Source organism: Oryza glaberrima, chromosome 6 (assembly GCF_000147395.1).
Source record: "Oryza glaberrima chromosome 6, OglaRS2, whole genome shotgun sequence".
Taxonomy (NCBI): Eukaryota; Viridiplantae; Streptophyta; class Magnoliopsida; order Poales; family Poaceae; genus Oryza; species Oryza glaberrima.
In genome coordinates, this window is record NC_068331.1 from 27,288,790 (window position 1) to 27,309,685 (window position 20,896).

The window sequence follows — 20,896 nt, forward strand, 5'->3', positions numbered from 1 at the left end:
GATACTTCAAGAACAAATTTCTTTGCAAGTTGCAGCCTGCATAGAGCCGTCAATGTAGTAGTGCTAGTAATAATACTAGTTATATTTACAGGTATAAAGGACAACTTTGTAGGTTTGCAGCAACAACAAAACCGGCTCGGTCCATATCCAAGTGGAATTAGCGACAACACGATCAGGAGAACAGTCCATGATGGTTAGCCTGTCAGCCATCCCCAGTAAGAATTTGTGGATTCAATCAAACCATCGCAAGATCGCGTCGACTCACCGTTGAGGTAAATCGAAGCAAAGATCTCAACAGGTTCTCTTGGCCCTTTCGACGGCAAAATGGCTAATTGTACTTGAACAATAAACTATAAATGTAGTATCCCACCATAATGCTGCCTGACAGAATCCTACAAAACGACCAAACAATTACATAAATCTAAAACTAATTTGTATCTTACATTTGTGAAGACCGAATTAAAGAAAGCAAAGGTGTTTGAAGGGTGACCATTACACGTATGGAGGTGGATCTTATATGGCCATTAAACGAGCAAAGTTTTACCTGTAAGAGAGGAAGAATGCTATCATGCAATTCCAGGAAAAGCTCTGATCCTGATGACAATCTACAGTGGGAGAAGCCCCGTAAATGAGAAAAGTGTTTTCATTACCAATAATAAATGCCAATGTTCCACAAGCATGCAGATCCTGGTTTGCAATCATTTCATAGTAAATTCATATATAATGATGCTTGAATAGCTGTATGATTTACCTTTTTAAAAGCCGGAAACATTTGTGGAGCTCTTCAATATCAGATTCAACCTTTTGGTGTATATATTGTGTCAGAAGTTCAGAAAGGCTTGCAAATGCTTCGTTCCATTCTTCAGTGCCTGAGTTAGGGCACAGGGGAAGGTAGGAAATTACAGGTTCTAAAACAGAAGATAAAGGTCGACTGGAGATGGAGTCTGTGTGTTGCTCTGCAATAACATTCAGTATCAGGCAATGGCTAACTCTGAACTCTTCAATCCATTTTTGGGAATTCCCTGGCAGGTGACAAATCTGTGGATGTTGTTTTGGATCATCGCTTCTTCCATCCTGGGGAAATTTGTTTTCAGAAACATGTGAAGTGCTGCATGTAGGATCTCCTGATCTGTGCAATGGAAGCGCATTAAACAAATCAGCCTTCACATCCTCAGGTAATTCCTGAAGAACTGTGACGTCTGCCTGGCTTAAAGAATTTGGCATGAAATCATGCTGTATGACACTTTTAGTTGGTATATCAACCAATTCACTGGCTATTGAACGTGGAGCATTGGCTTGTTTTAATTCAGAGAGTTGGTCACCTGAAGGCCCCTATGAGAGTAATGGCAACAGTAAGAATAGTAGATTGATGATTCAAAAATGTGTACAACGTAGCAGTTTGAAATGTGTGCTTGCAAAGTTGTGTTTCAATTCTACTGATAAAAAAAAAGAGATTTGGAGGGAGAGACATCCCTCCAAACATTTTTTAAGAAGAAATTGTGAGCATGTTGAGGATCGAACACGGGACCTCGGGGTTGAAACCACACACCCCTTGCCACTGCACTATCAGGTGCATCTCCAAATGTAATGATCATCTTACCTTAATATCTGCCTCCTTTTTAAAATGTATGGAGTCTTTGTGCTTTCCATCTCCATGCAGCTTCGTGTCAAGAACAGGCACAAGATTCTGATCAACTGCTGGAAAAACAAGAGATTTTGTATTGCTTTCCTTGGCTTTGTCACCACTGGTTATCCCCAGAAAACCATGCAATTCTCCCTTGTACATGTCATTCATCTCAGATATTATCTCTGGAGGAAGGTTCTTTAGGACCTCCAAATCAAGTTCGGACAATGGTGGCAGCTCAACACCAACTCGAGTGGACCTGTCACTTGGAGGGTTCACTTCTGATGAACGAGAAGTCCCTCCTATACCTGATGGTCTGATACTTCCAAAACCTCTCCGCTCGCTAGTTGCTACATAAGTTCCAAACAGTCCAAATCTTAATAATAAAAATCAACGGAACTAAAAGTTGCAAATTCAACATGGATAATGTGAAACAACATTAAAGAAAGTGCACTTTTTACAACAAAAACTACAGCTTGGTATGACAAGCAACAGACGCCCAATACCTGCATCATCACGATTTTTGAGCAAGCAAGCTTTCTCGGAGCTGTGTTTCTTGAGCTTGTCAGATGGTGAAGCAAGCCAAGATTCAAGCATATTCCCTTGTGGTGCTTCATGAAAAAAGAATAACAATTATAAGGAGCTCAGTGTCCAGAAAATCAGATGAGTCATATCAGCTACTGACAAATCTGTGCAAAATCAATTTCCCAAATCATAAGTTGCTTGATAAGCACTAAGGCCAATATGCTTCAGGCTTTTGCTGTTGTACAACAAAATTTTATATTGCAGCAAATGGTGTATTTATCTTCAGCTTTGGCCTTATTAATGTTAGCTTGATACACCATATTGACACACTCATGATTTCCTATTGAACTCCTGGCTGCATTTTCTTAAATCCCAGTACAACAATATGGCATTACTCTATAGAAAGCACTCGCCTTGCCACTGTCTACTGGAACCTACAATTAATTAATAGGAAGCCTGCATTTGCTTCCAATGTTTGGACTTATTTTAATATGCATAGCTTATAAACAGATTAAAATGCATAAATAGCAACAACTGCATTTTGTACATCACTACTGATGTGCAAAGAGTATTTACACTGAACAAAAAGGATTGGTTCAACATTATTAAGAAAACAGAATGAAGAGAAATCGAATAGTTACAATATACCTCCCCGAGCCAAATCTGCATGCTCAAGCCTTGAAATTTTTAGTCCTACTCCCCGAACTTCCTTCACATCTACCATATGACATTGTACAACTTAGTCTTCAACAAAGTAATGACAATGGAACACAGGCTCAAAGAGACTTTTGTTGCAGGATTTCTTAATCAAATAAAGCCCTACAACTTACCAACACAGAATGATGAGAATAACTGTTTTGCGATTCTCTGAAGGGTGACTGGATTGTCAGTTGCACCTGCAATCTTCAAAATATCGAAGGATAGAAAGAAAAATCAGAAGTTAAGTGAAGGCACAATGCACTGATAAAGTAAGTCAACTTGTGATCAAAATATGAAAATGGTGAAAAAGGTGATGAAATAACAACCATTTCCATGGTCAACACTAAAAGTCCAAATGACAATTACACAGAGTAGCAACTCAACATAGAACACAGACAAAAATAACTAACAATTGCATCTGAACGCATCTTTCCACCCTTACCGTCATAGATCGACTAACAGTTTCACAGTCACCACATCCCATAAACTTGATTGGCTCTCCAGCACCTTTCCTTCTTGTTTTCAACTTCAGGGCAAAACAAATCAGTTATTAACCTTTAACCAGCAATTATAGAAAAGAGAGAAGAATGTACAGTCAATAAAAATAACCTTAAGGGTAATAGTACGACCCTGCACTCCACAACCTTCCAAGCGTAGACAAACCTCCTTGCTGAGGTTGACAAGAAAATTCTCAGCCTGCAAACAATACAAAAGGGATCAAAGGAAAAGATAGATAGAATTACAATGATTTTTTTTTTCGCCGGGCTGGCGTGAAGAGCCAGCCGAGATTTATTAAGAGAAAAGGGAGAATAAGTTACAAGCTACAGCATAGAACTACATGCCGGCAAAGCCAGCAACACACTTTTACATGGCTGCCTGCCGCTGCGTCAATCGCGAGACGACACCTCCCGGCAGCGAGCTACCACCACTACTACTGCAAGGGCTCGCTTGACTGCTGCAAGCTTCCTCCCGGCACCAAGCCTGCAGCTCCCCACATTCCCCACTCCTCCTCCATAGTCGCACAAAGCTGCACAACTGACATGGCTTTGTTGTCGAAGATTCGTGCGTTACGTTCCTTCCATACCATCCATGTCACCAAGATCACCCCCACGTCGAAAATCTTGCGGCTGTGCTTAGGGATCATCTTGCGTGCCGAGCACCACCAAGAGGAGAGATCAGAGGACGGCGTTGTGCAGGAGAGGCCAATTCGCCGCCGCACCGCATCCTAGACCTGCTGCGTGAATTGGCACTGAAGGAAGAGATGAGCGCAAGTCTCGCCAGCTTTTGTGCAAAGGTGACAAAGTGATGCCAGGTGCCATCCTCTCCGCTGCAAGTTGTCAGCCGTCAAGCAGGCACCCCTCACCGCGAGAAACATGAAGAATTTGCACTTCGCCGGTGCCTTGGACTTCCAAATAATCTTTCCGATCGCACATTTCGTCCTCCCAGCACAAAGCAGTGAGTACGCCGTTTTGACAGAGAACTCCCCATTCTCCGCCAGCCTCCAAACTAACCTGTCATCCTCGGCCTCTTGCAAAGATATGTTAGCCACCATATCCCAGATACCGAAGTACTCGACGAGAGGCTGAATGGACAAACCCCCTCTGATGTCTGCCACCCACGAGTTGTTCCGCAGCGCACTGCCCACAGATCATCCTCTATCCCGAACGAAGGAGAAAAGGATCGGCGCCCTGAATTCAATTGATCCCCCACCCGGGAGCCAATTATCACACCAGAAGGAAGTGCTCTCACCATTACCTAGCACCATGGTGGACCCAGCCAAGAAGCATTGCCGCGCCTTCTTGTCCGGAGGTTGTGCCAACCGAGCCCACGGTCTGTCCGGATGGGCACGACTCATCCATGCCCAACGTGCCCGAAGAGCCACGCCCATGAGGGCAAGATTCCTGATGCCCAAGCCACCATTCTCAATAGGTAAGCACAGCTTCTCCCAAGCTACCAAACTGCAACGCCCCGGCGCCTCTTCATCCCCCTTCCAAAGGAAACCACGACACTTTTTTTCAATCTCCTTGATCGCCCAAGCAGGGAGCTCCAATACAGACAAAGTACAGCGGGAACGCCATGAGCACGTGCTTAATGATCGCAAGACGAGCGTCAGGAGACAATAATCGTGGCTTCCAACCTGCCAAATTTTTGGCCACTCTGTCCATCAAAGGTTGAACTTGTGCCTTTGCCGGTTTCCGCACCGAAAGCGGAAGACCAAGGTAGACGATCGGGAGCTCCTTAACCGGGCATCCGAGCACCCCTGTGACCGCCTGAACCTGCAGCTCGGAACAATGGATAGGGGTCACCGAGCTCTTTAGAAGGTTGGAGACGAGCCCCGTAGCGGCTCCCAAAAGGTTGAGAATGAACTGGATGACGGCAGCGTCTTGTGTGGAGGGGTAAAAGAAAACGATTGCATCATCCGCATATAGAGACACTCGCAGCGGTAGCAAATCTCTAGCAAGCGGGGAGAGTGCGCCCCTTTGAAGAACCGTCGCACACATCGCCGCAAAGGTATCCATGACAAGGATGAATAGCAGCGGAGATAGAGGGTCCCCTTGCCGCAAGCCCCTGGCAAGGTGAATCCTTTGAGACTTCCTCCCGTTGATGATTACTGATGTTGACGCCGAAGCCAGCAGAGTGGCAATGCAGTCCCGCCACCGGCGTCCAAACCCCAGGTGAGCGAGTAGCTCAAGGAGGAACTCCCAGGACACCGTATCGAAGGCCTTCGCTATGTCGAGTTTGAGCAGCATTGCCGGCTGCTTTAACCGGTGCAACATCTTCACTGCCCCATGAACGAAAAGGAAGTTTTCCTGAATCCTCCTTCCCTTGATGAAGGCCGACTGTGCATGGCCGACCAATTCTCCCATCCTAGGAGCCACCCTCGTTGCCAAGATCTTAGAGAAACTGTGGATGAGGCTTATCGGGCAATAATGCGCCAAATGAGATGGGTCATCCTTCTTAGGTAGTAGAACAATCGCCGCCGTGTTCAACAAATGCAGATGCTGCGAGTTTCCCCTCCAGGCCAGGTTCAAGGCCGCCAACAAATCCCCCTTCACGATGTCCCAACACCTCTTGAAGAAACCCCCACTGAAGCCATCTGGGCCCGGGGCCTTTTCACTAGGCATATCCATAATCACCTTCTTCACCTCATCTTCTAGGATATCACTTTCCAAGTCTGAAAGATTATGCGAGGCCACCCCGATCGTGGATAAGGAGATCGCCGCTGTTCTTGGATTTGCTGAACCCATAATGTTGAGGAAGTAGTCATACGCTGCTTGGAGTTTATCTTCCTCAGTAGTGGCCCAAACCCCATCACAGCAGATCGCGGGGATCGCCTTCTTATGCCGATGAGCGTTAATTTTCAGACGGAAGAACTGAGCACTAGTACCGTTGTGCTTGAGGTAGAGGAGCCTAGATCTTTGTCTCAGCCGGATGCGCTCGAGAGACGCTAGCGCCAAGCATCGGCCCTTCAGCGCGGCGTGGAGGGTGCGTTCTCCTGCCGACAGCGCGCGGTCGTCAAGCGCCCTATCAAGCTGGAGGATGATTTCGTGCGCAATTGCCAGTTGCAGCCGCAAGTCGCTGATCCGCCGCGCGCCCCAGCTCCTCAGAGCCGACGCCGTGGCCTATAGTTTGAAATGCAAGGAGCTTAGCGTATTCGACCCCTGTTGCGCCGACTCCCAGGCATTCTGCACCACCTCCTGAAAACCGTCAAGGCGCGCCCAAAAGGACTCAAACTTGAAATTTCTTGGTCTGTGCATCATACGGTCGCATGCCAAGATGATGGGACAGTGATCAGAGGCTGACGAACTCAAGGCCTGCAAATGAGCGTCCTGGAAAACATCCTCCCAATCCCCATTGACTAACACTTTGTTAATCTTTGTCAGAGTCGGCATTTCCTGCTCATTACACCACGTGTAGCGCCGACCAAACAAGTAAACCTCCCTCAACTCAAGGGCATCCAAGAAACATCTGTCTGCCAATCAGCCTCCTGTTGATGTTCCCATTGTTTTTATCTGACCCAGCCGCCAACAAATTGAAGTCCCCCATCACGCACCAAGCACTGACACCAAGACTCCGCCCCACCATTGTCAGCTCTTCCATAAACAAGATTTTCTCATTGTCCGACTGTGGTCCATATACATTCGTCAGTGTCCATTGGCCACCTCCCTCCATGTTGGAAATCTGCAAAGACAAAGACCAATCCCCTTTGTGCAGGCAGGTGACAGAGAAGCGGTCTGTCCTCCAAGCCGTGAAGAGGCCTCCCCTAGTTCCATCAGCAGGAATCGACTCAACCCCATCCAGCACAGAGCCACAAGTTTGGGACAACAACAATCTATCCAAAGAAGAGAGCTTGGATTCTTGACAACAGAAAAAGGACGCACCAGAGGATTTAACAACCTCAGCCACCACCGCCCTCTTAGCTACTTGATTTAAGCCCCTTACATTCCAACACAAGACACTACAAGAAGACATTTAAAACCGAGAGGGCTACAAATACAACACGACCCACTACTCCTGCAAGGTCGCCTCAGCAACCCTCGAGCCCACAAGCCTGGAAATCCAGGTTACAGAGCGCCGTTAGTGCCTGGATGTGGCAAGGCGCCAACGGGGTCTTGAACAGCTCCACATATCGAAGAACGTCCCCTTCAACCGCCTTGTTCTCATCCTCGATGAAGCCGAGCTTTTTCATCACCACCCTCTGCGCCTTGGTAGAAGAATGGATGTGCTTGCCTCCGTTTTTGGCCGCCAGACGATTGCTCCTCATAGGAGAGTAGGGCGCCACCTGCTGGCGCTGCCTCACCCTCGACAGCCGTGGACGCCTACCCAGGAGCGCCGTTGTCGGTGGTGCAGCGAAATTTGCCAACGCCGCGGCCGCAGCAGCCGCCGCCTGAGAGAACAGGGGTGTATGCGGCAGCGAATCAAGGGACGCGACCGACCCCGCGGTGGAAGAAGTCACGCCGGGTGGACCCACAGCGGGCCGGGACACCGGGGATGCCGCCGGAGTCTCAGCGGACCGGGCCAGTAACGTTGCTAGTGGGGATGGGGTTCCACTGACTGGAGCATGACAGGCCGACGACTCCCTTCGGCGCTCATAGACGATAAGCGGGCTTCCGCATTGGACCGGCCCAGTGAACTGCGCCGGCCCGCTGAGTTGCGCGCGCAGAGCCGGTGGGGGTTCAAAAATTCCCGCCTCCGACTCCACCTCCTTCTCCAGGTCCAACGGGCACAGGTTGGGAGACTGCGCCGCCATTAATGAACCCTCTGGGGCGAGATCATCCCCAAGATCCTCGAAGGTTAGCTCTATTGGCGCTGGGAGGTCGCTGACCGGTGGGGACAGCGTCAGGGAGGCCGGTGCTGAGCTGGGACACGTAAATGCTCCTGGTGAAGGTGGACCCAACAAAGTCTACCGCAGAATGACGCCATCACGAGTCAACAGGTTGGGGCCCACCTCAACAGACTGCACCGGCGAGGAGCCCGACGCAGAGGCCGCCACCACCGGCGACGTAGGCAGAAGTACCGGCGACGACTCATGTTGGGACCCCACTGTCGCCGGCATCAACGGCTGAGGGGGTTCCGTCACCGCCGCTGACTCCGGAGGCGAGTCCTTTGCCGCCGGCACGAACACTGGCTGCGGCGACCAGAACACTGGTCTTGTGAAAGCTCCCACGGCCGCTAGTGTCGACTGAGTTTCCGGCGCCGAATCTTCACATTGGGACACCACCGCCACCGGTGACGACGGCAGTAGGGACTCCTTCCCCACCGCCGCGCCCCTCCCAGCGGGCAACTCCAAGACATCCCGCGGGGACTCCTCCACCGCCGGCAACAACCGCGGGTTGCGGGGAGCACATGGACCGCACTGCAACTGGCGCTGGAACTACATGCCCCCAGCAGCCCCAGTGCCCGGACCAGCAAAGCGGTGGCCCCCTCCAAGAATCGGCCCCGGGCCAGTACCATCGATTCGACCAAGGTAGGTGCGATGAGTGCGACGGCAAGGAGGCCCAAAGTCATCATCCGAAGATTCTCCCTCCGTGGCCTGCATCGGATCGACCACCTCGAGGAGATGCAGCAGGAGGTCGAAAGTGAGGCACCTCTTCTCCGATGGCGGCGCCGGGGGAGCCTCAGCCACCAGCGCCTTGAACATGTCCGCATCATCCACCTCTGGCTCCCCCCACCACTCCATCATGGGCTCCGGAATCTCCAGCGCGAACTCCTTGGGGATCAAAGACGGATTACTGGACCAGGCCAGCACCTCAGTCATGCAAGCATCAACCGGTTCGAACCACTCAATGAATTGACAGTCGATCTTGTTGAGAAACTGCTTGATCGCGTCCACTTCAACCGCGTGTGCAGGGAGCCCTTCGATGGCTAGCCTCACGACATGAGCCATCTTCGAACTGCGGGCATGGACCGAGCGATGCCACCGACGGAAGGAGATCTTGGCGCCGGTGACGGTCAGTCGTCCGGATTGGTTGAGAACTGTTGTGCAGTCTTCCCCCCGCGCGAAGTAGATGAGGAAGTCCGACGGCCTCGTCACCTCGACCCGCACATTGCTGTGCAGGATGCCGCACGCGCGGCCCAGCACCTCCACCAGCCTGGCCGGCGAGACCTCCCTGGCGACCGGACAGAACGCTAGCCACCAGCGCCCGGCCCAGCAGACGGCGCTCCACCTCCGCCATCCCCGGAGTCCAGGAGAGGACACCATGGCCAACCGCCGGCCGCAGGAACGGATCCCCCGCCCCGAGATTCTCCATCCGCGAGTCGAGCGAGGACGAAATCGTGCACCGAGGCGGCTAGGCAGAAGAGGGCGCAGAAACTTTGCCCTTCCCCTCCTCCTTCTCCTTCCCCCCCCCCCCCCCCCGCCCGCCTGCCCTACCCCCTCCCTTGCCCTGATCTCCCGGGTCGGAGCAGGAGCCGGCGGCACAACGGCCGCGACAGCCGCCACAGCCTCACGCCTGGGATGAGAAGAGGGGCCACGGTCGAACTTGCAGTCTCTCTCCAGATGTCCCGAGAACCAGCACCGATAGCATCGTGGAACACCCTTGCAATCTGCTTTAAGATGCCCCAACCCAAGACAGCAGAAACACCTACCCTAGAGCCACCGAGGGATAGGGCGCGCTCGCTCAGGCGGAGTAAAGGCGGTGGTTGAGCGGCCGGAGGGCTGACCGCCATTACTCTTCCTCTTCACCACCTGCCAGCCCGCATCAATGTCCTGCTGCGACAGCACCGGTGGGACCACGCGAGGGGCCCGGACAACCTCCGCCCAGGAAGCCGCCGGGGCCACCGCGCTTGGAGTTGGACGCCGACCGTCGGAGTGGGCGTCCGCCTGGGAAGGACGGCGGCCATGAGCAGCCGCTGGGCGCATCGCTTACCTCCCTCTTGTACTCGATACTTCTATCTGATTCCCCCTCTCTGATGTATCAAATGACACCTCCTCCGATCAAAACTTCCTAAACAACAATTACAATGATTCATAACAAAGGAAACAGAATATGCTCACATCTTTGTTATCATTAAATCTGACTCCCCAATTGACTTCAGCACCGACAGATTTTGTTTCCTGTATTATAATATGTGAAGCAAAAGAAGTTCAAACAGATTGGTCATTCCATTCCAAATGACAGAGACCAACACAGTGCATGCTGTAGCCCAGAACCATCAACTATGAATAAATGCAAGCCCTTCTATCCCTAGATGAGGCAAAAACTTGTCCATGTTAACAGGAGAACATGTTATTCATAGCATGTCCTTTTGCATACTATCTTGAGCTATTGCTGATCCATTGTTGTATGGATGTATGACACATTTGCATTGCAACATATGTGTGGGTACACAGAACTTATCAGGAAAATACCATGTTTATAATATAGCAAAAAGAAACAATTCACATATGCAGGACAGAAGTAATGCGGTAAAATAAATTGATATTTACAGAATACTCCATTTCCCCTGAAGGCTTTTGTGTCTCCATAAGTCTATACGGAAGTAAAGTAATGCCAGAGGGATATCCAGACATATTTTTCATCTTAGAATTTGGAATGCTTCAAGAACAGTTGCATACTTTATTGAATATTTGCAGAATGAGCAATTGTATAAGTCATAGATAAAAAACTAAGATCAGCTTGATCTGATGTCATACAGAAGGCAAATAAATATTCTTTTTGGATACTTTTATTCCCCCTGTACCCACAAGGCATGACATACTATTTGTCCATTGAAATTTACAAGTTTTAATCAGAATGGAACCTTGACAAAAGAAATGCAGATGACTTTACTATAGAAACAGAAACTAGGTAGCTTCTACCTGAACAGCTTCAACAACTGAATGATCAATTCCTCTGCAATAGTTCCATAACATGTCACCAATTTTTTTACCAAAATCCTTATGGAGAGATTCCTGCATAAGAAGTGTTGGCACATTAGTAGGTTTCTTGAAGGATATCAGTAAAGAAACCATATAAGAAAAGCCACAGCTCAGAGGATATGGAGAAAGACATGGCCATTACATGGCAGATAAGCAATACCTCATTAGAATTGTAACAAGTTGAGCAACTAATACACATCATATTCTTTGTTTGCAAAATAGTATGTTAAACAACACAATTTTATTGTTGGCAAACCTTTGGAATGTTGCGAAGCTGGCCGCAGTATTCCACTTCTTTGCTCTTTAGTTTATCTGAAACAGTATGACCAATGCCTGGGAGTGCTTTGATAGAAAGAGTATTTAAATATCCATCAACCTGTAACAAATACATGTTGCTATCAGACAAGTTCTATGCCCTTAGGAATGATAGGCTGCTAATGTAAGACACACAAAACTCTCATAAAGAAGAAAGCAAATCCAGTTAGAAATGATGTTTTGCTGTTGTTGGCTTAAGTTGTGTTTAAGACTTTCATGAGCTGCTAAGAGGGATGTAAGCGTTGTGCGCATTCTGGTTACCCACAGAAAAATTACCTTCTTTTTTGTTTGTTTAGTTGTAACAGAACCTTGTTTGTGGGCTTTCTTACTAAAAGCCGGATCACCTGGTGTGATCTGTTTTCTAAAAAAAAAAAAAAAAAGAGGGAGTGGATGCACCTTAGCTGTATTGAATTACACCGCTCTATATATGAAAACTAGTGATGTCAACTCAACCACCAAATATGAACTAACCAGGAGATGCCTAAGCTATAAATAAAGTATCATTCGATATTTTCCACAAAAGAAAACTTATACAAGAACCCAATTCCCAAGTTATGGTATGGTCGGTCAGATAAGTTATACTCCATAAATAGTTTTAGGTAAGATTTCTAAACAATAGCAGAGAAACTTCTTTCCTACATGAAATTGTGATTCCCCTTTCAATTACACAAAAGCCTATACCTTCAAGGTAAGAGAAGAATGCTATTGTAGGATTCACTGTACTCTAAAGTTATTGTGCTATTTCAACAATTAATTCATCAACCATAGCACTAAGGGACCATTTTAAATGAGAGAATTTTGTAGGAAACAGAGTAACTCATCTAGAACTACAAAAAAATCTTTGTTGCAAACAAACCACTGTATATTGAGAATGGGCATAATTAGCATGCATATACCTTCTCAGAGGAAATAAAACACTGTCCATTTGGCTTTGCAGATCTGGTAGCTAAACGAGCTATGAGCATGTTTCCAGCAATACCTGCACTAGCAGAGCACTTTGTTGTACCAAAAATCTCATTCCTTATTTTCTGTGTTACTTCCTCTGGATTATCATGTAAGCATTCGGTCATATCCAGGAAAGCTTCATCACAACTCAAAGCCTAAATTTGCATAATGTTGTTAGAGGTTTAGACCTTATGTGGCAATAAGGCTGACGATGCATCCCATATATACATTCTGAGTAAGCATGAGTAATACAGCACAAACCTGAACCTTACTGCAATATTTATGCAAAATACCATAGAACTGGTCAGCAACCTGTAGAAAATTGCAACAAATCAATCCTAACAAAAGCAGTGCTCTGACAAAAAAAATGAGGAGGAATTGACAGATATACCTCCCCATATGCATCGAAGTCATACGGAACAATCATTAGGTGGGGGCACCGAGCCTTGGCTTCTCTAACAAACATGCCAGCCTTTATCCCTGGAATACACAAACCATAGCAATGTCATGTTCAAAGGTGCTTTGTATAACCACATTTGAAGTTCCAAGACAAACTTTTGATAAAATAAATGCACCATAATTTCGTGCAGGATAGTTTGCAGATGATATTTCCGCAGTTCCCTTAGGATTGTCAGAATGACAAACTGCTACTGGTTTGTCATGCAGCTCTGGCTTATTTCTGATGACAACTGATACAAAAAAGCAGTCCTGAGGTTGAAGAATAATTATGTCAAAGATCAAGACAACAAGTATTGCAGAAAAATTATGCCAAGGATCAAGATAAACAACTGAACTTCAACAAAAATTGACCTTCAGTCTTCAGTGAGCAATAGATATGTTACTTAAATAGAAGTTTTGAAGTTTAAGTTTAACGTCAGTTATTCTGTACTGCAGCTAGCCTGCTAATCCAAGGGAAGATTTCATTTTGCATTTTGGCACAGAGGCTCCAATGACAGGAAGACTTATTCATGATTAGATTGATAAAAAATTGCCAATTCATGCAATACATTGTATTGTTATCAGTTTTTACATTACTAATTTCATCCCAAAAGACAATGTGACCTTTACTAGATCATCACTTTTCATGCCTGTTGGTTTTACTACTATATTTAGAAATCAGACTGCAAAAATTGCAGACTGTTCAGAGCCAAGTTCAGAGCATTCTTTTCTTTCCGCGACCAGACTAAAAGATCCAAAAGTCATGAAGTAATATGCATAAGGAGTACAGCTAGAACTATCATCATATTTATGTTTTGAAAGTTTGATAGAGCAAATATTTCCCGTCACTGAAAAAAATAAGATTAAAAAATAAAAGATACAACTTATATGTATAGCTTATAAGTTACAAAAAGGATTACAAGATTACCATATCAATATGAATGATCGTGTTATTCTTCCCTGAATGATCACGGTTCCCCTTACTGCTTTTATCACCTAGTAAATTTGAGAAGCGCTTGCGGTATCGATTTCTCCAGGTCCCAATGAAATGCAGTCGAGAATACTAAGGTATCAAGTAAGAGGATCATAAATTAAACAGCACGGCATAAAAAACTGTAATAGAGCATTAAGAAAAGGATATCAGATGATATAATAAAGCAAAAGTAGCAGAGAGAGTGGAAATATTCAACATGCTTGTCAATCCATAGTCCTTACAAACACCCAAAAAAAATTTGGCCATAATTCCTTAGTAGATAAAAAATTCAAGGCTTAAGCCTGAACGACAATACCTTGAAATAGTTCTCTACAAAATTTGGATCTGTGAGGGTTGAATGTGTCCGACTAGAAGATTTAGTTGCATTTCTATCCAACGAATCCAATGACAAATGACTGCCCGTAGAGCTTGTACTGCACAAATTTGAACACCTTGACCTAATATCTGGGGACTCAGCAACATGAAGTTTACCATCCATGTCATTATCCCTCCTCTCTGAACATGCTGTTTCATAAGCATTACCAGCCTCATCAACAAAGTCTTCACTATCTTGTTCTTCAAACATTGAAGCTTTATGATCATCAGAGGATAGTGAGTCCTTTGATGCCTCCTCCTTCAATAGTGACCCTTCCTTTTCACAACCACTGTTATGGTCTTGTGATCCCTCCTGAACAGAAGAAGATTGTAGCTCATGGGAATTGCTTTGATCATTTAGTTCCCCCTGATAATGTCTCCCAGAAAAGAAAGAAGAAAGCTTCGTCTGCTTTCGGCTTGAAGAATTATGCTGACTTATTTGATACGGGACGCCTTAGTGAAAAATAAGAAAACAAAAAAAAATGCCATAAGAACAAGTGGATTAATATGAGTGGATACAAACTACATATATCACAAGAAATCATGCAAAGTGGCTATACATATAGAAGTAGCAACAGCGCAAGCTCACATCATGATTAAATTGTTTAGTCGACTAATTTGGTTAATTGTGCTTGCTCCAGACAGATAAATTGGGCATTTCAGCTACATGTCAATAAATTTTAATTTTGAAGAGAAGTATTTATGTCCAAAGAAGTAGTATGAAGTATCACGACTTAGAATAAAAGGTTTCAGGCAGATGTCAATAACCAAACCTGTTCAATAGGACCAAAAGAATAGTGGTAAAAAAATCAGAAAAGTACTTTTTCATTGCACTGATGTGAGCCAACCCAATCAAGCCTATGACTAACAGATTTATAGCAAGACATGGTTTTATCTAAGTTCACAGGCTCGAGCAATACCATACAACTTACAACTCAATCAGACCTATTATTAACAAATGTAGTGCCAACGACATGGTTTTAGTTAAGTTCGTGAACTCGAGCAAAACCGAAACAGCGAAGCATATCATTCAGCTAACCAGCAGTAAACTGTTAGTAAGGGAAGGTGAACTGAAACTACAGCTGAGGAGTCTGTTCTCTGCAAGGGAATCCACCACCCAGGCTGGCTTGACCACTGGAAGTCCCTTACTGAATGCTCTGTATTAAATGGCAACACGATTACCAAAACTCACAAAAACAAAAACAAAATCTAGGGCTCCCTTTCCTTCAAATGCATTCTATACCTCAGATTACTCATTTTGCTATTTGGCAGATGGGTGCAGATGATGTGCGTCACCGTATTCCTCGAGAAGTAGTTGACAAACCGCCCACCATTATTCAGCATAATCTCCTTCAGCTCCTAACCAAATCCCATAAAATAATTACTACCATTTCCATAATCTCCATTAGTTTATCTAAGCGATCCCCCTTCGTCAGAATTTGAAATGTGCCAAAAGCTTAAACAAGGGTTTGCGGAGACGCGGGGGGGCACCTGGCTAGAGGGCACGGTGAAGCCGTCTACGAAGATGGAGACGCCAGCGAAGACGCCGCCGGTAACCTCCGCGGCGGACGTGGAGGCGTCAGCCTCGAACTGCGCGGCGAGCTTGCTGTTCTTCGCGGCCATGTAGCTCCCGAAGTCGGCGAAGGGGGAGGAGGAGAAGGCGCGGCGAGGGTTTTTGGCGGGGGCGGATTCGGAGCGGTTGGAAGGCGACGCGGGGTCGTCTCCCCTCGGCCGCTTCTGGCCGGGCGAGGCGGCGGTGGCCGGCGGCGGCGCGCCGCGGCCACCGGAGGAGGAGGCGCTCATGGCGCGGGCCTGCGAGGCGAGATGAGCGAAGCGGGGAATTCGGGAGCGCGCCACTCGATGACTCGAATGGTCGGGGTTAACTCGAGTCGAGTCAGGTGTGACCGTGTGAGGTGGCACCGCGACATACCGACTAGTACTCCCTCAGTTTCAAAATATTTGACACCGTTAACTTTTTAGCACGTGTTTCACCGTTTGTCTTATTATTTTTGCATATCTTTTGATTCATTGTTAAATACACTTTCATGTACACATATAGTTTTACATATTTCATAATTTTTTTTAATAAGACGAACGGTCAAACACGTGCTAAAAAGTCAACGGTGTCAAACATTTTGAAACGGAGGAAGTACTACTCAGTAGCCGATAACCAAGGCTATTTGTCCCTGAATAAGTGAAAAGGCATATTTACAAACGAAAAATAATTTGTGAACAAAATTCTTATATATATGTTCTTAGTAATCTAAAAGCACAAGCTGAAAAATTAACTTCGATAAAAAAAACCCCTAAAATCAACTCCAAATTTAAGATGGAAAATTCAAAATTTGACTGATAAGTATAAGTATAAGCGAAAAGATGGGACCGGAGTCGTTTTCGTGCCCTTCATCTGGTATCCATAGCATTAAATATATTGGCATATAGTAAGAAAAAATTGATATGGCAAGAGAATTAACGAGGAGATAAGTAAAAATATGAAGAAATTATCTCTACACAAAAACTAAGAATAAAAAATAATAAAATATATGAATAAAATGAGAGAGAATAGAGACGATTGGATGAGAATTTAATTCAAAGACATCATCTGTTAGATATATATTTTGTATGCATAATGTCTATACGACATGACAAATATGGAAACTACTTATAGTTTATGAGTTTGGGATGTCCTTAGCGGATCCAAGTATTGGTGACTCAAAATTAAAGCAAGTAAGTTAGAGGATCATCTTCCTGCTCGTTGCGGATTACATCTGCTTGGAGTAAATGGTATATAATTGGTATATCGAAATAAGTTTCGTTTTATAGTGTGTTGTATAATTGAAACAAAATCATGTAAAATGTGAGCATAACTTGAATTCATACCATGTTTCACAAAGTTTCATTCGGATTTTTTTTTTGTGAATTTTACATGAACATATTTTTGGTGAAACTCGTGCATACAAATGAGCTGGTGCGGGTGCTATGATTAGAGACAATGCAGGTAATACTTCGTTTTTCTTTCCAATCATAGCTAGGGGAAGAAAGATATCGAGAGGATAGGTAAAACAAGGTATGCTATCAGTAGCATATAATTAATTGAGTATTTCTAAAATCGGATAAGACATATCCTATTACTACGAATCTGGACACGTTCAAATTTGGTATTGTTTTAAAACAACAATAATATTACAAAACACACCTTATTTAGCAGACTGAGAAACGTTCATGAAAAAAACGAGTATTTCTTTTTTTATTTCCCATCCAAATAAACGCAAAGCTTATCCTTCTTTAGAGAGTTGAATTACAGAAGCCAACACCCTACTCTGATCCCCCCAACCACGCAAAGCAAGCTCACTAAAACAAAACGAAATTCCCCTTGCATCCACGATCAAATCACACATGTCACCATGTTAGCGAGCGAAAGACTGCTTTTCCCAGCCACAGGAAATACGCATCTAGTCGGCCGCGCCAAACGGCCAAACCCATCCACTACCTGCCCGCCGTAGAACGGAGCGTGACGCAACGCAAGTTACGCAACACGGTCGCGATGGGGGTGAGAAGAACACGCGGGTAGATATAGACCGACCCGACCAGATTGCGGGGGAAACGATTAAAAAACATCGCAAACCAACCCAAACCAAACCAAACCCGCTGCGCCCGGCATCGTGGTGGAGCAGAGGCAAGCGGTGTCGAAAAGCAGCCACCACCACCACCGCCGCGCCGAAGCGGAACTAGGCGGAGGAGAAACCAAAGCAAAGCGAAAAAAAAAAAAAAGAAACTCAACGAAAAAAAAGGAAGGGAAAAAAAAAGAGGAAAAAACAAGGGGAGGAAAAGGAAGAGGGGGAAGGGAGACGCCACTGCCAAACCCTAGCCGAGCACCCCCTCCCCTCCTCCTCCCCCATCGGAGCCTCCTCGCCTCGCCCTCGCCCACCAAGCCCCCCCGCGCGCGCGCGTGCATCCGGCGATGCGGAAGTCGAAGCAGCCGCAGCCGCAGCCGTCGCCGGAGATCCGGTACCGGGGCGTGCGGAAGCGGCCGTCGGGGAGGTACGCCGCCGAGATCCGGGACCCGGCGAAGAAGACCCCGATCTGGCTGGGTACCTTCGACTCCGCCGAGGTGGCGGCCCGCGCCTACGACGACGCCGCCCGATCTCTCCGCGGGCCCACCGCGCGGACCAACTTCCCCTTGGCCGCGCCGTCCGCGCCCCCGCCCCGGCCGCCGGCGGCGGCGGCGGCGGCCGCCACGTCCAGCCACAGCAGCACCGTTGAGTCATGGAGCGGCGGCGCCCCACGCGCCGCCGCATCCGCCTTAGCCCGCTCCGCCGCCCCCATGGAGGCGACCCAGGAGGAGGATTGCCACAGCTACTGCGGCTCCTCCTCGTCCGTCCTCTGCGAGGACGGCAGCGACGACGCGGCCGCCTCTCGCACTCCGCTGCCGTTCGATCTGAACATGCCACCTCCGGAGGAGCTAGACATGGCCGCCGTGGCCGATCAGATGGGTATCCGCTACGACACGCTGCTCCGCCTCTAGCTCGCTAGAACACCAATGATTTGGAGTGGGGGGCGAGCTAGAAAAGATCGAGACAAGCTCTGCTGCTCCGCTCTGCTCCGATCTCTTCTTCGGCTGATCCGATGGTGTTCTCAAACTAGAAATGGATAATTCTTGCCTCCTTTTTCTCTCTTTTTCTCCTTTTTTTTCTTATTTTCTTACCACGTTGATGATTCGATATGTGAATAATTCTGTGATGTAAGCTGCGAGCAAGGAAATCTGAGCTTTTCCTTATCTTTCGCTGTGGTATTCCGAGTGATATCGCTGTTGTTGTTTCATTAATTGGAAAGGTAATGGAAGAATGAAGAGGAATTATTTATACACGATGCAGTTGCTGCTTGCTACTGCTTGATATAAGTTCGTGTTGCTCAGATGAGCACAATATACATAGCATAATCTATGAATCAAAGTTGTCAAAATCACATACATCTCTTCATTGCAATTTCAAGTTTTTCTTATGAGTAACATCATCTGAAAGTTCTAATCCAAATGTTGAATTTTGCAGTGTTTCTCCTTCCTGCTGATGCTGATGCCATCTATTTTCTTGATTTCCTATTTCTCCCAAGGATTGACCTGATTGACATTGCTTCATTGTTCATGTTTTGTAGCCTTGAAGCAATTTCCACTGAATTGTCGGGATAGGAATGTCGTGTTTGTCTGGGTGTCTTATTGTGAGAAATTACAGGCGTGTGTGCTCACAACTGTGCTTGCCTAGCTTTTGCCATCTATGCAAATATACAAGGGATCCCAATATGCCAGCATTATGTTCTCTTTTCTTGTGTTTGTGTCTTTTGGCCACTGTGAAGCTGGAAACAAGAGGTTGATGCGAACTGGAAGAAATTATTTTGGTGATTCTGGAGTAGGAAACAAAGAGGCTGAAGTGAACTAGATGAGTTCGTTTTGTTTCATGTTAATTACACTTGACAGCAAGGGGGTGGAGTGAGTTAAGGTCCTAAGGATGTTCTAATTGTCTGTTAAAACTTCTTGGTGCTGTGTAAGTTTGGATGCATTTGCCCCTTCGTTCTAAAGCACAAACCCTGAATCTGGATAAGCATGGTGATTGGTGTCAAGGCCTTGCTTGGAGCAATAACCAATAGGTATGCATGCTTGCACGAATTTTATATGAACTTCAATTGATCAGGATTCAGGAACATGGACTTTGACCTTACTGGGAAGCAACTTCTTGTGTTCAAATTCTGGTCCTAGAAACAGGCAGAATTAGCGGGAAGTGAATATCTAGCATGGTTGGTGTTGCAGCTTTTTTAGTTGTGGTCTTGTAGATACACTGGGGTTGGGTTTCTATTACTTTGAGTTGTAAGTGCCTGACAAGAATCCTCTACTGAAGGATTCTACTACTACTTGGAGTTGTAAGTGCCTGACAGGAATCCTCTACTGAATCTATTGTTGTCAAAAGTTGCAGAACTTTTGATCTCACTTGGGGAAGATACCTTCTGTAAATTTCATCTACAGAACTCTACAGAACAACTTTTTGATGTTATATATACGTACCAGTATCACTCTGGCTGGATTTTTCACTTTTTGTTCCCTTGTAAAAACTAATTTTGCAAGCATACCCTTAAAACACTTATTCCAAGAATAGATTCTTTTCACGGCGTCAACATCATTGGTGTCGTGGTCTAACATGATAGTGTCAATGACATTGGCGTTGTTCCTGGAGAAGCTAATTCACTTGTATGAAGAGAGATGTTACCAATGTCATTAGCGCTAAGGACCTGCTTGTAAAAAAATTGAAAAATAATTTATTTATAATAAAAATATTTACAAATAGATCTTCAGCACAATTGATATTGGCGTGACCCCTCTTCTATAAGTGACTTAGCTCCTCCAGGGAGTCTAGAGGTTATTGGCGCCGTTAAAATTGGATCACGGTGCTGCAAAAAGGGTCCATTTTCGGATTAATTTTTTTAGAGGTATATTTGTAAAATAAGTTTTTAAAAAAGTGTAAAATGTAAAAAATCCACATCTCTTTGACAGACAGAAACTTTCAAAGTTTCAATCTCGGAAAATTCCTTGTACCGAACCGGAAGGAGAAAGCTGTCAGAAACACAGGATAACAAAGGGAAAATTCTGGTATAC

General features: G+C 46.0%; 2 protein-coding genes across 6 annotated transcripts; one reads left to right on the plus strand and one right to left on the minus strand.

Moving 5' to 3' along the window:
* Positions 1 to 5: 5 nt before the first annotated feature.
* Positions 6 to 16,118, minus strand: LOC127777252 (DNA repair protein REV1). 5 transcript variants are annotated; one of them, XR_008018303.1, is made up of 22 exons: positions 15,748 to 16,115; positions 15,500 to 15,615; positions 15,337 to 15,413; positions 14,198 to 14,709; positions 13,837 to 13,971; positions 13,046 to 13,178; positions 12,862 to 12,950; positions 12,732 to 12,782; positions 12,422 to 12,625; positions 11,467 to 11,586; positions 11,151 to 11,243; positions 10,347 to 10,406; positions 3,458 to 3,544; positions 3,285 to 3,374; positions 2,980 to 3,052; positions 2,798 to 2,866; positions 2,131 to 2,235; positions 1,601 to 1,974; positions 752 to 1,332; positions 545 to 605; positions 266 to 392; positions 6 to 199 (listed from the first exon to the last, which is right to left on the minus strand). XR_008018303.1 is itself a non-coding variant. In XM_052303821.1 (21 exons), the coding sequence occupies exons 1-21, from the start codon at positions 16,057 to 16,059 to the stop codon at positions 351 to 353; spliced, it is 3,378 nt and encodes a 1,125-aa protein (XP_052159781.1). In that variant the 5' UTR covers positions 16,060 to 16,115; the 3' UTR covers positions 6 to 350. The 5 variants fall into 5 exon arrangements, 4 of the variants coding, with proteins under 4 accessions (XP_052159781.1, XP_052159780.1, XP_052159782.1 ...); XM_052303821.1 differs by having other exon boundaries at positions 6 to 392; positions 3,291 to 3,374; XM_052303820.1 differs by having other exon boundaries at positions 6 to 392.
* A 1,741-nt stretch (positions 16,119 to 17,859) lies between these two features.
* On the plus strand, positions 17,860 to 19,118 carry LOC127775465 (ethylene-responsive transcription factor 3-like). The gene has a single exon (XM_052301712.1). The coding sequence runs from the start codon at positions 18,218 to 18,220 to the stop codon at positions 18,779 to 18,781; it is 564 nt and encodes a 187-aa protein (XP_052157672.1). The 5' UTR covers positions 17,860 to 18,217; the 3' UTR covers positions 18,782 to 19,118.
* The last annotated feature ends 1,778 nt before the right edge of the window (positions 19,119 to 20,896 follow it).

Coding starts and splice junctions, on each gene's coding strand:
- LOC127777252 (XM_052303820.1), bottom strand. CDS start 16,059: ATGAGCGCCTCCTCCTCCGGTGGCCGCGGCGCGCCGCCGCCGGCCACC. Junction 13,179..13,836: donor CGATCATTCATATTGATATG/GTAATCTTGTAA, acceptor CTTCAACCTCAG/GACTGCTTTTTTGTATCAGT. Junction 11,587..12,421: donor GTTTTATTTCCTCTGAGAAG/GTATATGCATGC, acceptor TATTTGTTACAG/GTTGATGGATATTTAAATAC.
- LOC127775465 (XM_052301712.1), top strand. CDS start 18,218: ATGCGGAAGTCGAAGCAGCCGCAGCCGCAGCCGTCGCCGGAGATCCGG.